Below are 17714 nucleotides of genomic sequence, written 5' to 3' on the forward strand. Positions count from 1 at the left end.
GATCAAGACCATATTGTATTTCTCCTCTTTAGATTTCCCTGAGGTGGTGAGCAGAGTTATAGACTCAATAAAGTCCAAGTAGTGGGCAAGAAAATTCAAAATAGAAAGTGCTAAGGAATGGAGTTGATAAAGTAATTGAAAGTGTGGTAACTATTGAATTAATTAACTTTTGTCACCTGTTACTTTTTTAAAAGAGGTCATTTTATAATTGAATATTTGTTCAATAATATTTAAGTATATTGTCACTTGTATACACAAAAAAATTCATGAATTTAGAAAAAATTTAACTCAAAATGGTGGTACAGAATATCTCCAGGAGATTGAACACATATGTGCTAGGCCTAGGGTGGGCAGGATGTACCCTTTCCCTGCTTTCTCAAACTGTCATAGCTTTCACTTAGACCAGAAGAACTACTAAAGAAGACACTTTCTGAAAACTGTTTTTGCCGAAAATTCAAGAGTATATTTTTATTTCTTGGGTTATTATTTCTGAAGACATCAAGATGTCAGTGAATTTTTGTTAATTAAAAATGTTTACCTTATTTAGAAAAATTATCACCTGATTTAGTATGAAGCCTATTTCTTTTAATGAAGCTTATTCCTTTTTTAACATAAAGCAATAAATGGCCTGGAGATGTCACTTAGTGTCAGAGTATACATTTAGTATGCTCAAGGCCCCTTTTCAGTTCCCAGTACCACAGGAAAAATGTTGAAATTAAACTAAAGTTATCATGAAAAAATGTATTAATTTATTCTGTCAAATTGAAGGTACATTGACATCATTAGTAACATCTGAATATAAAAACAAGTATTGCAAAATTGTACCTGCAGCCTACTTTCATGGAGCCCCCAAGCTAAGAATGTTTTTTTTTCATTTTTAAAAGTTAAAAACAACCATCAAAAAGAATGTACAATAGACCAAATGTGTTCTGCAAAGCCTAATGTATTTACTTTGTAGCTGTTTACAGGAAAGTTTTCTAGCTGCTGGTATAAAATAATAATGTGTGTCCACTTCCTGATATCCAAAATGAAGACAGTTTTATTGTAAAATATGTGAATTTTTTATTGAATTGAGGACTTTTTTCTGCTAACAGTTTTATCCTTTTTCCTCCACTATCACTCTTTTTCTAAATTTGATAACAAAATATCTTCCTTTATATTCTCTCTCCCTGTCAGACTGGTCAACAAAACAGAAGTAAAACCGTATAATCAGTAGTTTTCCGAGGAAAGCATGAAATCCTTTCAAATGAGATTTTGAAAGGAAGCGTATATAAAACAGTAGAAAGGAAAACCGCTGATAAAGGGGGGTGCCCAGTGGTAGTAAGAGGGTAGGTAATATATGACAAAGGCCTGCTTATTCCACTTCCCTTTCCATCTTTAGGGCTCAGCAGGAAGGGGCTTCCAGAATTAGTCTCGGAGCAGTTTGGCAACCATCAGTCTAGGATGATAAATCAAAATGGATAACTGCCTTCTGCATGATTACCATTGACTTTGTATCTCTCTAATGCTATAATTGATACTCAATTAGTGTTCTTTATTTTCACTCTAGGGAAGGAAGGTCTTAGATAAACTATATGAATTAAAAATACATTTTACAAGCTTAAAAGGACTTACAGGGCCTGAGAAGTTAGCACCAAGATGTCAGATTGTGAATATTGCAGCAGAAATTTTTCTAAAAAGTGGAAGCCTAGATGGTGCCATTTGGGTATTAAGGGGTAAGTTCTCATATGCCACAAACATAAAATAATTGTTAAATTTGTTAAATTCTTATCTGTCATTGCTTTAAGTTGATACTGAACTTTGGGTGATAGTTTAGTCCAGATACTAGTGAACATATGTATAGAAAAAGAGTGGTTGTGGTACACACTGAAAGGAGAAAGTGGACTTGGTTGTCAAGAGGAAATTTTATGAGCCTTAGTTGATTTACAAGCTAGTACTGGCTGTAGCCTAAGCACCATACTAAATATTTATGTGGATTATCTCAGTTAATCTTCATAGAGTTTAGAACTATTACAGTTTGTATTCTATACATTTAAAATGTTAGCAGAGATATTAAGCAGCTGACCCAAAATGACATAACAAGGAAGGAACAGACAGAAATTCAAACCCAGACAGTCTAGCTTCAGAGTCCAGGCTTCAGCTGCTATGTGAAATGCTGACTGCAGTCAATGTAAACTCTGTCTTCACATGTATAAGCAAAGGTGACTATAAACGAAGATGCTTTTTCCCTAAAAGGCAGTCCACTTAGCAGAAATTACAATTAAATTAAGCCAGCAAAAGCAACTAAAGTTACTTTGGTGTAAGATAAATAAAAATTCAGAGAGCACAATAGTGTCCCTACATGGTAGGCAGTAATGGCTCTGGCTAATTGGACCAACAGGCAGATTTGATAAAGTAGGGTAAAAATAAAGACAATATAAGAGTCTGTTTAGATAGGAAGATAGAATGGATATAAATAAAGCAAATAGATTACTAATATATGCTAACAAACACATATGCTAGCACCCATGCCTAGTATGCTAGTACACACGCACACATGATTTTTTGTATTTGTTCAGTACTGAGAGTTTATAGAATATAGAGGTTGTAAATAGACTACATGATCAGAAGCTTATTGGAAAAGGTTTTCTCCAACTTAACAAACAGCCAGAAAGGTTTCCTAAGTGGGAATAACTGAGATATAGAAACAGAATTAGTGGGCTGGGGATGTGGCTCAAGCGGTAGCGCGCTCACCTGGCATGCGTGCGGCCCGGGTTCGATCCTCAGCACCACATACCAACAAAGATGTTGTGTCTGCCGATAACTAAAAATAAATAAATATTTAAAAAAAAAAAAGAAACAGAATTAGTGAAATGCAAGTCTGCACACAGGTTCTGTATTTCTCTTCATTGATTTGATAATGTGAATATTCACTGTGTATCTAGCATTGTGCTGTCACTGTCATTTAATCAACACTACCTCCTTAAGATAGATAGTGGTATCCCAAGATGAGGACACAGGTTCAGATTAATATCACACAGCAAGTAAGTTTGGAGTAGGAATTCCAGTTCGCTGCCCTACATCTCTTCTTATGATGACATTTTTGCTTACCTCACATGTGTCCCATACCTTTTCAGATTACTGCACCCCCCTCCCCCGTTAATTAACCACTGTTATAAATGTTACCACTTTCATTTTTTTAAGTTATTTAAATTTGTGAGTCTTCCACCTGTGGCAGAACTTGACACAGAATAAATATTTAGTAAACATTAGTTGAGGTGGGTGCATGGATTTTTCTTAAGTATCTTTGCACCTTTCTAAGGAGGAAATAGCTGGAGGTTTTGAAAGTGCATATGTACGTGTTTTTGCTTTTTTTGTTGTTTTTTAGAAGTGTAACTATTTTTTACTACAGAATTTAACATAAAGGTTTGCTCAAATACTTAGACTAGTTACTTTATGACTCCAGTACTAATATAAGCATATAAACATTTCTAATATTTATTAAGAAAAATGTGTTTTCTTCATTTTTAATCTCTGAATGGATCTCTTGGCACAAATCTTGTTAGGCTAAGCCAACTTCAGTCTGTTTTAATACAACGGTCTCTTTTATTTCTCCTGTATTTACTTATTAGACCTACTACCTTCTTTGTACTTTTCTGGTTGGTTGGTTTGTTTATTGGTACTGGGGATTGAACCCAGACGCACTTCACCACACTGAACTACCACATCCCCGGTCCTTTCTTTCTTTCTTATTTATTTATTTATTTATTTTTATACTGGGGATTGAACCCAGGGATGCTGAGACACATCCCCAGACCTTTTTTTATATTTTATTGGAGACGAGGTCTCGCTGAGTTGCTGAGACTAGCATTCAACTTGGAATCCTCCTGCCTCAGCCTCCCAAGTCACTAGGATTATAGGCATGCACCACTGTACCAGCAGCTTTATAAATTATAATACACATAATATTAGTTCTGATAACATGGATAATATGTATGTCATACTTAAGAAATATCATGCTGCATAGTAATGCCCTTTTATATTGCAGTAGCTTACATATTAAAGATATTAGACCTTGATCTGTTTGGTATTTATGCTTTTCTCAGCTTTTTATTTCCCTCCATGAAAACATTTGCTTTTTGCATATTTATTTTCTTTTTTTACCCAGTTTACATTTTTTTATACTTAACAAATTATCTTTTAAATTTTAATTTAAAATTTTGTTCTGTATAATGCTTTGGGCAGTTCTTATTTGTCTGAGAATTCATTCACCCATATGTTCTTCAAAATTTGGGAATTCTCTGTTGGTTTTAAATTTTGAGGTGAGGTAGGAACCTAATTTTGTTTATTTCCCTACAGTGTTGTCCCAGTTCATCCTTTACTCACTTCTTTAAAGTACCACTTTTATCATATTAAAATATGATAAAAATTATTATCCATATTAAAATCTTGGATCTGCTTGGGTCTGTTTCTGTACTTTTCTCCCAGGGATCTTCATTTCTATACTAGCACTGTACACTTATTTATTTATTTATTATTTTTTGACTTTTTGAAATTTTAAACTTTTATTTATCTATTCTAACTTGTTATACAAGACAGAATGCATTTCAATTCATAGTACAAATATAGAGCACAATTTTTCATGTCTCTGTTCACAAAGTAGAGTCATACCATTCGTGTTTTTATACATGTACTTAGGATAATAATGTCCATCTTATTCCACCATCTTTCCTCCCCCATTTCTCCTCTCTTCCCCTCTCCTTTACCCTGTCTTAAGTTCTTCCATTCTTCCTATGCTTCCCCCACACACACCCCCATTATGGATCTGCATCCACATCAGAGAAAACATTCAGCCTTTGGTTTGGGGGGGATTGGCTTCCTTCACTTAGCATAATGTTCTCCAGCTTCATCCATTTACCTACACATGCCATGATTTTATTCTCGTAATGCTCAGTAATATTCCACTGTGTATACAGAACAGTTTCTTTATCCATTCATCTTCTGAAGGGCATCTAGGTTGGTTCCACAATTTAGCTATTGTGAATTGTTCTGCTGTAAACATTGATGTGGCTGCATCCCTATAGTATGCTGTTTTTAAGTCCTTTGGGTATAAACTAAAGAGTGGGATAGCTGGGTCAAATGGTGGTTCCATTCCCAGTTTTCCAAGGAATCTCCATACTGCTTTCCATATTGGCTGCACCACCAGCAATGTATGAGTGTGCCTTTTCCCCATATCTTCGCCAACACCTATTGTTGTTTGTATTCTTAATAGGTGCCATTCTGACTGAAGTGAGATGAAATCTTAGAGTAGTTTTGATTTGCATTTCTCTAATTGCTAGAGATGTTGAACATTTTTTTGTGTATTTGTTGGTTGATAGTATATCATCTTCTGAGAAGTCTGTTCAGTTTCTTAGCCCATTTATTGATTGGGTTATTTGGGGTTTGGGGGTGTTAAGTTTTTTGAGCTCTTATAATATCCTAGAGACTAGTGCTCTATCAGATGTGCGGGTGGTAAAAATTTGCTCCCATTCTGTAGGAGCAATTCTCTTCACCTCACTTGATTGTTTCTTTTGCTTAGAAGAAGCTTTTCAGTTTGAATTTATCCCACTTATTTATTCTTGGTTTTATTTCTTGCACTATAGGAGTCTCGATAGGGAAGTCGGGGCCTAATCTGATAGAATGAAGATTTGGGCCTACTTTTTCTTCTATTAAGCACAGGGTCTCTGGTCTAATTCCTAGGTCCTTGATCCACGTTGAGTTGAGTTTTATGCATGGTGAAAGATAGGGGCTTAATTTCATTTTGCTGCATATGGATTTCCAGTTTTCCCAGCACCATTGTTGAAAAGGCTATCCTTTCTCCAATATATTGAGATGATCATATGATTCTTATCTATAAGCCTATTAATGTGATGAATTACATTTATTGATTTCCATATGTTGAACCAACTTTGCATCCCTGGGATGAACCCCACTTGATTGTAGTGCACCATCTTTTTGATATGTTTTTGTATTCAATTTGCCAGAATTTTATTGAGAAATTTTGCATCTATGTTCATTACAGAGATTGGTCTTAAGTTTTCTTTGATGTGTCTTTGTCTGGTTTTGGAATTGGGGTGATATTGGCCTCATAGAATGAGTCTAGAAGTGTTCCCTCTTCTTCAATTTCATGAAATAATTTGAGGAGTATTGGTAATGGTTCTTATTTGAAGGTCTTATAGAAGTATCCATCTGATCCTGGGCTTTTCTTAATTGGTAGGCTTCTGATGGCATATTCTATTTCATTGCTTGAAAATGATCTGTTTAACTTGTGTATATATATATCATCCTGATTCTGTTTTGGCAAATCATATAATGCTAGAAATTTGTAGGTGCCTTCAATATTTTCTGTTTTATTGGTGTAAAATTTTCAAAATAATTTCTAATTATCTTCTGTATTTCTGTAGTGTCTGTTGTGATTTTTTCTTTTTCATCACGGATGTTAGTAATTTGAAATTTCTCTCTCCTTCTCTTTGTTAGCATGAATAAGGGTTTATCATTTTTATTTTTTCAAAGAACCAACTTTTTGTAAGTTGTTTCTTTTGTTTGAATTTCATTGATTTCAGCTGACTTTAATTATTTACATCATCTACTGCTTTTGGTGTTGATTTGTTCTTTTTCTAGGGCTTTGAGATGTAATGTTAGATCATTTATTTGTGACTTTCTTCTTTTTATGGAATGAGCTCCCATGCACTAAATTTTCCTCTCTTAGCACTACCCTCATAGTATCCCAGAGATTTCAATATGTTGTATCAGTGTTCTCATTTATCTCTAAGAATTTTTTAATCTCCTCTTTAATGTCTTCTGTGATCCATTTGTTCATTCAATAGCATATTATTTAGTCTCCAGGTATTGGAGTAGTTTCCATTTTTTACTTTATCATTTATTTTTAATTTCATTCCATTATGATCTGATAGAATGCAGGGTAATATCTCTGCTTTTTTGTATTTGCTAAGAGATGCTTTGTGGCATAATAGTCTATTTTAGAGAAGGATCCGTGTGCTGCTGAAAAAGTGTATTCACTCATTGATGGGTGAAATATTCTATATGTCTGTTAAGTCTAAGTTGTTGATTGTATTATTGTTCTATAGTTTATTTAGCTTTTGTTTGGAAGATCTATCCAGTGGTTAAAGAGGTGTGTTAAAGTCACCCAGAATTATTGTGTTGTGGTCTATTTGACTCTTGAAATTGAGAGGAGTTTGTTTGAATGTAGATGCTCCATTGTTTGGGGGCACATATTGTTATGTCTTGTTGATGTATGTTTCCCTTGAGCAGTATGAAATGTCCTTTATCCTTTTTGATTAACTTTGGCTTGAAGTCTACCTTATTTGATATGAAGATGGAAACCTCTGCTTGTTTCTGCAGATCACATGAGTGGTATGATTTTTCCCAACTTTTCACCTTCAGTCTGTGGATGTCTTTTCCTGAATGAGATTAGTCTGTTGAAGGCAGCATATTGTTAGGTCCTTTTTTTTTTTTTTTAATTAATTTTTATTGTAGGTTATTCAAAACATTACATAGTTCTTGATATATCATATTTCACACTTTGATTCAAGTGGGATATGCGCTCCCATTTTTACCCCACATACAGATTGCAGAATCACATCAGTTGCACAACCATTGATTTACATATTGCCATTCTGGTGTCTGTTGTATTCTGCTGCCTTTCCTATCCTCTACTATCCCCCCTCCCCTCTCCCCTCCCCTCTTCTCTCTCTACCCCCTCTACTGTAATTCATTTCTCCCCCTTATATTTTTCCTCCTTTCCCCTCACTTCCTCTTGTATGTAATTTTGTATACCCCTGAGGGTCTCCTTCCATTTACATGCAATTTCCCTTCTCTCTCCCTTTCCCTCCCACCTCTCATCCCTGTTTAATGTTAATCTTCTTCTCATGCTCTTTGTCCCTACTCTGTTCTTAGCTACTCTCCTTATATCAAAGAAGACATTTGGCATTTGTTTTTAAGGGATTGGCTAGCTTCACTTAGCATAATCTGCTCTAATGCCATCCATTTCCCTCCAAATTCTATGATTTTGTCATTTCTTAATGCAGAGTAATACTCCATTGTGTATAAATGCCACATTTTTTTTATCCATTCGTCTATTGAAGGGCATCTAGGTTGGTTCCACAGTCTTGCTATTGTGAATTGTGCTGCTATGAACATGGATGTAGCAGTGTCCCTATAGTGTGCTCTTTTTAGGTCTTTAGGGAATAGACCGAGTAGGGGAATAGCTGGATCAAATGGTGGTTCCATTCCGAGCTTTCCAAGAAATCTCCATACTGCTTTCCAAATTGGCCGCACCAATTTGCAGTCCCACCAGCAATGTACAAGAGTACCCTTTTCCCCACATCCTCGCCAGCACTTGTTGCTGTTTGACTTCCTAATGGCTGCCAATCTTACTGGAGTGAGATGGTATCTTAGGGTGGTTTTGATTTGCATTTCTCTGACTGCTAGAGATGGTGAGCATTTTTTCATATACTTGTTGATTGATTGTATGTCCTCCTCTGAGAAATTTCTGTTCAGGTCCTTGGCCCATTTGTTGATTGGGTTATTCATTATCTCATTGTCTAATTTTTTTAGTTCTTTGTATATTCTGGATATTAGGGCTCTGTCTGAAGTGTGAGGAGTAAAGATTTGTTCCCAGGACGTAGGCTCCCTATTTACCTCTCTTATTGTTTCTTTTGCTGAGAAAAAACTTTTTAGTTTGAGTAAGTCCCATTTGTTGATTCTAGTTATTAACTGTTGTGCTATGGGTGTCCTATTGAGGAATTTGGAGCCCGACCCCACAGTATGTAGATCATAGCCAACTTTTTCTTCTATCAGACGCCATGTCTCTGATTTGATATCAAGTTCCTTGATCCACTTTGAGTTAACTTTTGTGCATGGCGAGAGAAAGGGATTCAGTTTCATTTTGTTGCAAATGGATTTCCAGTTTTCCCAACACCATTTGTTGAAGATGCTATCCTTCTTCCATTGCATGCTTTTAGCCCCTTTATCGAATATAAGATAGTTGTAGTTTTGTGGATTGGTTTCTGTGTCCTCTATTCTGTACCATTGGTCCACCCGCCCGTTTTGGTACCAGTACCATGCTGTTTTTGTTACTATTGCTCTGTAGTATAGTTTGAAGTCTGGTATAGCTATACCGCCTGATTCACACTTCCTGCTTAGCATTGTTTTTGCTATTCTGGGTCTTTTATTTTTCCATATGAATTTCATGATTGCTTTCTCTATTTCTACAAGAAATGCCGTTGGGATTTTGATTGGCATTGCATTAAACCTATAGAGAACTTTTGGTAATATCGCCATTTTGATGATGTTACTTCTACCTATCCATGAACAGGGTATATTTTTCCATCTTCTAAGATCTTCTTCTATTTCTCTCTTTAGGGTTCTGTAGTTTTCATTGTATAAGTCTTTCACCTCTTTTGTTAGGTTGATTCCCAAGTATTTTATTTTTTTTGAGGATATTGTGAATGGGGTGGTTGTCCTCATTTCCATTTCAGAGGATTTGTCGCTGATATACAGGAATGCCTTTGATTTATGCGTGTTGATTTTATAGCCTGCCACTTTGCTGAATTCATTTATTAGCTCTAATAGTTTCTTTGTAGACCCTTTTGGGTCTGCTAGGTATAGAATCATGTCATCTGCAAATAGTGATAATTTGAGTTCTTCTTTTCCTATTTTTATGCCTTTAATTTCTTTCGTCTGTCTAATTGCTCTGGCCAGTGATTCGAGAACTATGTTGAACAGAAGTGGTGAGAGAGGGCATCCCTGTCTTGTTCCAGATTTTAGAGGGAATGCCTTCAGTTTTTCTCCATTCAGAATGATGCTAGCCTGAGGCTTAGCATAGATTGCTTTTACAATATTGAGGTATGATCCTGTTATCCCTATTTTTTCTAGAGTTTTGAACATAAAGGGATGCTGTACTTTGTCGAATGCTTTTTCCGCATCTATCGAGATGATCATATGGTTCTTATTTTTAAGCCTATTGATGTGGTGAATAACATTTATTGATTTCCGTATATTGAACCAGCCTTGCATCCCAGGGATAAATCCTACCTGATCATGGTGCACAATTTTTTTGATATGTTTTTGTATCCGGTTCGCCAGAAGTTTATTGAGGATTTTTGCATCTAGGTTCATTAGAGATATTGGTCTGTAGTTTTCTTTCTTTGAAGTGTCTTTGTCTGGTTTAGGAATCAGGGTGATGTTGGCCTCATAGAATGAATTTGGAAGTTCTCCCTCTTTTTCTATTTCCTGAAATAGCTTGAAAAGTATTGGTATTAGTTCCTCTTTAAAGGTTTTGTAAAACTCTGCTGTATACCCATCCGGTCCTGGGCTTTTCTTAGTTGGTAATCTTTTGATGGTATCTTCTATTTCCTCAATTGATATTGGTCTGTTTAGGTTGTCAATATCCTCCTGACTCAATCTGGGCAAATCATATGACTTAAGAAATTTATCGATGCCTTCACTATCTTCTATTTTATTGGAGTATAAGGATTCAAAATAGTTTCTGATAATCTTCTGTATTTCTGAAGTGTCTGTTGTGATATTGCCTTTTTCATCCCGTATGCTGGTAATTTGAGTTCTCTCTCTTCTTCTCTTCGTTAGCGTGGCTAAGGGTCTGTCGATTTTATTTATTTTTTCAAAGAACCAACTTTTAGTTTTGTCAATTTTTTCAATTGTTTCTTTCGTTTTGATTTCATTAATTTCAGCTCTGATTTTAATTATTTCTTGTCTTCTACTTCTTTTGCTGTTGTTTTGCTCTTCTTTTTCTAGGATTTTGAGTTGAAGTATTAGATCATTTATTTGTTGGTTTTTTCTTTTTCTAAGGAATGAACTCCAAGCAATAAATTTTCCTCTTAGAACTGCTTTCAACGTGTCCCATAGATTCCGATATGTTGTGTCTGTGTTTTCATTTATCTCTAAGAATTTTTTAATTTCCTCCTTGATGTCTTCTATAACCCATTGATCATTCAGTAACCTATTGTTCATTCTCCAAGTGATGCATGATTTTTCCTTACTTCTTTTATCGTTAATTTTCAATTTCATTCCATTATGGTCAGATAAGATACATGGTATTATCTCTACTCCTTTGTATTGTCTAAGAGTTGCCCTGTGACATAATATATGATCTATTTTTGAGAAGGATCCATGTGCTGCTGAGAAAAAAGTGTAACTGCTTGATGTTGATTAGTCTGTTGAAGGCAGCATATTGTTAGGTCCTTTTTTTAAAAAAAAAAAAAACTTCCAGTTATGTCTTTTGATTGAGTTTAGGCCATTAACATTCAGGGTTATTATTGAGACATGATTTGTATTCCTAGTCATTTTTGTTTATTTTGGTATTTAACTTGATTTGGTTTCTCCTTGACTGGTTTTTTCTTTAGTGTAATACCTCCCTTTGATGATTTTCATTGTTGTTTTCATTTCCTCCTCATGGAATATTTTGCCAAGGGTGTTCTGTAGTGCAGGATTTCTAGTTGTAAATTCTTATCATGGAAGGTTTTCATTTTGTCATCAAATCTAAAGCTTAATTTTGCTGGAAATAAGATTCTGGGTTGGCATTCATTTTCTTTCAGAGCTTGGTATATGTTAATTCCAGGATCTTCTAGCTTTCAGGGTCTGGGTTGAGAAATCTGCAGAGATCCTAATTGGTTTCCTCATATATAACCTGATTCCTTTCTCTTGTGGCTTTTAAAATTCTCTCATTATTCTAAATACTAGGCAATTTCATTATAATGTGCCTTGGTGTGGATCTGTTGTGATTTTGTACATCTGGTATCCTGTAAGCCTCTTGTATTTGGTTTCCTAATTCATTCTTCATGTTTGGAAAATTTTCTGCTAATATTGAATAGACTGTTCATTTCTTTGGTTTGGAATTTTGTGCCTTCCTATCCCAATAACTCTTAAATTTGGTCTTTTTATGTTATCCCATATTTCTTGAATGTTCTTCTCATGGTCTCTTACCAGTTTGACTGTGTAAGCTACATTCTTTTCAGTATTATATATTTTGTATTCATTGTCTGAAGTCCTATCTTCCAGTGGTCTAATCTGTTGGTGATGCCTTCTATTGAGCTTTTAATTTGGTTTATTATTTCTTTCATTTTGAGGATTTCTGATCTCCTTATTAAAGTTATCTTTTGCTTCCTGTTTGCTTATGTAACTCTTCATCAAAATGATCTTTTGTTGCCTGTATTTGCTCTCTTATATCATCCTTTAACTCACAGAACATTTTAATTATTTACATCGTGAACTACTTCTCTGTCATTTCTTCTGCTGCGCTGGCTATGTATTCTAATAATGTAGTGTCTTTGTTTGGGGCACTTTCTTCCCTTGTTTTTTCATGTTCATGTGTCTTACCTTCTAGCACTACAGATCCAAGGTATTAGTTTTTACCCTATAGGCTTATAGTATCCCTTCAGGATTCCAGTATCTCTGGGGGAGAACAATATTAGTAGATCCCAATACAAATAATATACAGCCTTAAACCACATAGCTGCTATTAAGATGTTTACAGTTTTGTCACAATACACAGAAATGGTAAGTTCAATTATTATCTACAATATAGACAGTAGGTTTTCAAAAGGGTCTGCAGTTTCTGATGGTGGACAAAGAGAACCTGGGGTAAGGTGAGGGATGAGGTGTTAAGGGAGTAGGAGGTGAGGATATAGAGTTATTAGATCTTGGGAAGCTTGAAAGAGTAATCTAAAGATGTTGGTTAGTAGCAAGAGAAAGAGAAAGTGATTTGGGGGAGAAAACTGGGAAGACTATAATAGAGTACAAAAAAACAAACAGAAATATTAAGAAAAATAAAAAATAGGAGCTAAAAGAATATACAACACAACTGTAATATACTACTCAGACATTCTAGTCCTCAGAATGTCTCATGAAAAGTAGTTGGTTTCACAAATGTTGGGGATGTGAGGGCGAGAGAAAAGGCGGGGTGGGGGGGAATCTCAAAGGAAAATACAAGGATTGTTTCTGTTGGAGTTCAGTATCTTTCCTGTTTTCCTTATCCAAGTGGAGTTGTCTATTGTTTGATGTTATCTATCTCCACCCTCAGGATGGGTAGAAGAGTTGGTCTTGGGGGCAGAGTGCCTGGAGCTGGAGTATAGCACTTGCCGGTTCCCTGTGAGAGACTGCACTCCAAGAATCTCCTTTGGGGCCTGCTTGTGTGATGTGGGCGCCTAGTCTTATCTCCTTATATTGCCTATAAACCTCACAATTCCTGGTCTCTAATTTAGTCTCCAAACTGTATCTCACTCACCCCCCCCTTTCTACTTCCCAATCAGGAATCTCGATCTGTAGGTCTTGTGGGCTGTGCTCTATGGGCTGTGCACCTGCCGGGGAGAGCTGTTTTGTATTAGGCGGTTCAAGACAAAGCTTTGTGAGCTAGGGACCGGCTGTGTAGCCACAAGCACTGTGCCTGGGAGGGGTGGGCGGGAGGGGAGTTGGGGACAACAGATACCTTGCTGTTCCTTCTAGGCCCTAGCCAGTATCCCAAGATGGGAGTTGCCCCAACTAAAGATGGCCACAAGGGTGTCCCAAGATGGAGGCAGATGCTTTCAGAGATTTGAGGGGGAGGGTGTCAGGTCAGGTTGGGCCAGTTGGTGGCACTGGGCAGTGTGTTCAGAGATGCAGCTCTGTGGTATGCAGTGTTGTGGCTGGCAGCTGTCCCCAGACCCTGTCCAGTGTCCCCAGGTGCAGGCCACTGCATGTAGGGGACTGTGGCAGTAGTTGCAGTATCCCAAGATGGAGGCAACTGGGGGAGCCCCACATTGCTTGATGGGGGTCCACATGGGAATAGTAGTTGGGATTCCTATGCGGGTGGGCGACCAGGGGTCCTGCGTGGGAGCAGCTATTGTGGGGTCCTCTAGCAACTCACAGAGAAATAGTATTCCCACTACTTAAATCCCAGGTCATGGAGTGCAACAGAATGCAGCTTCCCTCTAACCTGCCATCTTGGATTCCCCTAGTATGATATGCAATTAGAATATGTAACATCTATCTTTTTAGGCAAGACCACCCTCCTTTTTTAAACTATTCTTTATTATCCTCAAGGTTTATTCTTCTTAATTAATTTCAGAATTGCTGGATCAGGTTTTAATATAGTTCTATAGGAAATTTGATTAGGACTATAGTAAGTGTACACATTAAGGTGAGAACAGATATCTTAGATATTCCCTCATCACAGTATTTACCATGGTAAAAGATGGTTATTTGATCACACTGACTAGCCTGGAAATTCATTTAGGGCAGAAATCATCTTAATAGTCTTTTTATATTCCCAGTGCCAGTATTCAAATGTATAAGTAATGACTGAATATGTATATATTGGAAGGTAAGAGGATAAAGAGTGACTATTATAAAAAAAAAAAAATTGAACGCCTTTCACTCTGATTTGCATGTGTGTGTGTTGTTGGGAATCACACAAGATTGCAAATTTCCCAACTGTAGAATAAAGAAAAAACATGAAGATGAATTCAATAAAAACTATTATTGCTATAAAAATATTAAGCATATTAGTGAACTTTTTATTGGGAGTTCTCATAAATGTATCTACAGTGGTAGAGTGATAAACTAGGTGGATTAGTTAAATTAAAAGCTATTAATTTCCTAATTACTTCCAAATTACCAGTTGGTTGGTAGATTCAATATATGAAATAACTACCTTATTTAGAATTTCTAATATAACTATAGAATTTGCTAAGGTTTTAAAATGAACCTAGTAAGATATATTTTCAAACAATGTAACCATTATTATCTTGATAAAGAATAAGTACTAAAGAAAAACATTGCAATTTTAATATTTTTTAGTTGCCGTTGCACACACAACCTTTATTTATATGTGGTGCTGAGGATCGAACCCAGAGCCTCACACGTGCTAGGCGAGCGCTCTACCACTGAGCCACAACTCCAGCCCCAACATTGCAATTTTTTACATACATAGACTACTTTTTTATAAGTGGGATATATCTACCTGATATATGACTAACAAAAACAATTGAACTTGATCAAAATAAATTGTTTTATTTAGCAGTTTTACTTTTAATGGGAATTATGTTTACAGATGATTTATACAGTCTTTGAAGATACCAAGTTCATCTTAATTTTTCTATTAAGTTTATTTAGTTTCTAGCATATTTTGGAGTAAATGGAGATATCTGAATTAATATTCATAAAATATTTAGAATATTATCTATCACAGTATCAGCCTGTTAAGTAAATCAGTAGTCAAAGGGTCTGTAGTATGTTTAAAACAGGCTCCTGTTTGAAAGCTTATGTATGGTGTGTGTGTGTGTGTGTGCGTGCATGCATGCGTTTGTGCGTGCGTGCAGATAGATAGGTAGAGCTTTGTAGAGCTTTCTTTTGGCATTATGTATCAAATATTTCTTCATTCACCTTTTGTAGTCACTGTTCTGGGAAGGCAATGAGTGGGGAGGGGGAAACAGAAAAATGTTACTTACATGTTATGCCCTGTTGCCTCATCATTGAGTCTTTGTAAAACTGAGTGAATTAGGTAAATTATAGCAAATTGTTTTTATCAATCTAAGAATTAGAGCAGAAATTAAGGAACTGTAACATAAGGTAATTTTTTTCATTTTGTAAGCTGTGTGATGGATACATGAGCTCATTAAGCTTTTATATCGTGTTAGATATTCTTTCATATCAAATATTTCACAGTAGAAATTGTTTTAAAAAATAAATCGAGGGAGATGAGCTATTCCAAAAGGATCAAAAACTAATTGAATTAAGTATTCTTTATTGTAAAATTGTTAAACTTGGCCACACAAATGTTGTTAAACCAAATATTCATTATAAATTTAACATTATAAAATAAACATTAACTTAGAATTTATCACTCCCTAATACACTTAGATGAAGTATTAATTTTAAAATAAGCATAACAGAGTGACTTAGTTTGCATACTATTAGGCTGATGACCTCACTTATAACTTGTTTCTAAAATTTGAGCTATATTTATCTTTTCTCAGTATTTATGTCTCAGGTTTTGCCACTTTCTCCAAAAGATACTTTAAAACATTACTTGTGATTAAACTAAGGGTAATTTCCATGGTGTTAAAATATTCTTTTTTTTTTTTCTTTTGGAAGAATCAGAATGGGTAATCAACACACCTCTTTGGCCTTGTGATAGACTGGATGTGCTTAATCGACATAATTTGCTTTGTACAATTGCACATGAAATCTTAGCCAAGAGCCTTTACAGACAGACATTTGAAGTTTTGCAGAATCTACCAGGTTTTCAAAATTCTCAAGGTATGTTTTTGCAAAGTCTGCCTTAATTATTTTTTGCCCATCTGGTGTTTAACTGTTAATAAGAAACAATTCTACACCTGTTTTGGTTGAATTTTTATATTCCAGCATATTTTTTTAATGAAGTTGTTTTCCATAAAAATGTATTCTCTGCAAACTGAATATGCTTTCCTGATGGTCTCAGAAAATCGGAGATGCTTATCTTTGGGTTGTCAGCAGTTCCTAACATAAACATTTTCATCACTCCCTTTTCCCTGCCTCTTGTCATCTGTAAACAGTTTGCTTAAGTACTCCCAGCAAGCCTTGTATCTTAAAAAATTCATGGCAGTGGAATAATGAAGAATACTTTTTCCTTTGACTTTATAAATATAAAGTTTAGTTTACATCACCTTGGAACATAGATAAATTTGAAATGAATGGAGGAAATGAAGCAGATGGCAGGTTTGAAGAAGGAATACCAATGCTGGCAATGGTAGTACTTTTTGTCTTTTTTTTCCCCCCTGCCATTTTAGGGCTTGAACCTAGAGATGCTCTACCACTGAGCTATATCCCATCCCTTTTTATTTATTTTGAAACAGGGTCTTACTAAGTTGCCCCCATGGCCTCAGATGATCCTCCTGCCTCAGCCTCCCAGATACCAGGGATTATAGGCATGTACCACTGCACCTGTCTAGATAGTTCTCTTAAAGGTTAAAGCTCAAGTCATAGATGGATAGGAACGGGGAGTTCATGAGAAATCACTTTTGAGCCATGAGATGGGTTTATAGGATGAGGAAAACATTAATTTAAGGACTCTCCTCAGTGCTTTTAACATATTCTCTTTGAATCTTCATTTTCCCATGCATTCCTCAGAGATCCTATATTACAATTAGCATTCCTATCTGTTGCTCCTTCTAGATAGTGAGCTCCTTCAAGAACCTTTATCTTGGTATCCCTACTAATAGACCTTTAACATGTAGTTGGGTCAGTAATGAAACAAAGTAACCATAAGGAGTTACAGATAGTTGTGCCAGATTTTTAGTAAACCCTAAATGGCAAGCTACAGGAGCTTCCATCTCTGGATAAGGGGTCACTGGAGGTTGAGGTTTAAGAAAGATGTAAAAAAGTTGGTGTTAGGAAAATTCCTGTGGGAGGAATATTTAAGAAGAGGCTAAAGGAAAAGAGATTAATTTTCTGATAAATCCTGGACCACTAAAAATTCATTAAGTGATAAAGACAAAATCTAGCTCTTAGACCCAATAGAAGGGGGAAAATGTTGGGAAGTCTCCACAATGATTTCTCTTTCCTCTATGAATAACTGAAGGAATAGAAATACTAAAGGATTTTTTAAATTTAAGAGTGAATATTTTCTAGTTAATTTTGTGGTTTTAGTCATGGGAGGTACAAGGCTGAGCTATAGTTTATGCAGAGGAATGAAGTCTTTT

General features: G+C 35.7%; 1 protein-coding gene across 1 annotated transcript in view; it reads left to right on the forward strand.

Moving 5' to 3' along the window:
* The window catches only part of Topaz1 (testis and ovary specific TOPAZ 1), a 68960-nt gene that overhangs the window by 44256 nt on the left and 6990 nt on the right, over positions 1 to 17714 (forward strand). The window contains 2 exon segments of the mRNA XM_076869526.1: positions 1550 to 1715; positions 16129 to 16293. Of these exon segments, the coding sequence (XP_076725641.1) occupies positions 1550 to 1715; positions 16129 to 16293 (331 nt within the window).

Source organism: Callospermophilus lateralis, chromosome 1 (genome assembly GCF_048772815.1).
Source record: "Callospermophilus lateralis isolate mCalLat2 chromosome 1, mCalLat2.hap1, whole genome shotgun sequence".
NCBI classification, from domain to species: domain Eukaryota; kingdom Metazoa; phylum Chordata; class Mammalia; order Rodentia; family Sciuridae; genus Callospermophilus; species Callospermophilus lateralis.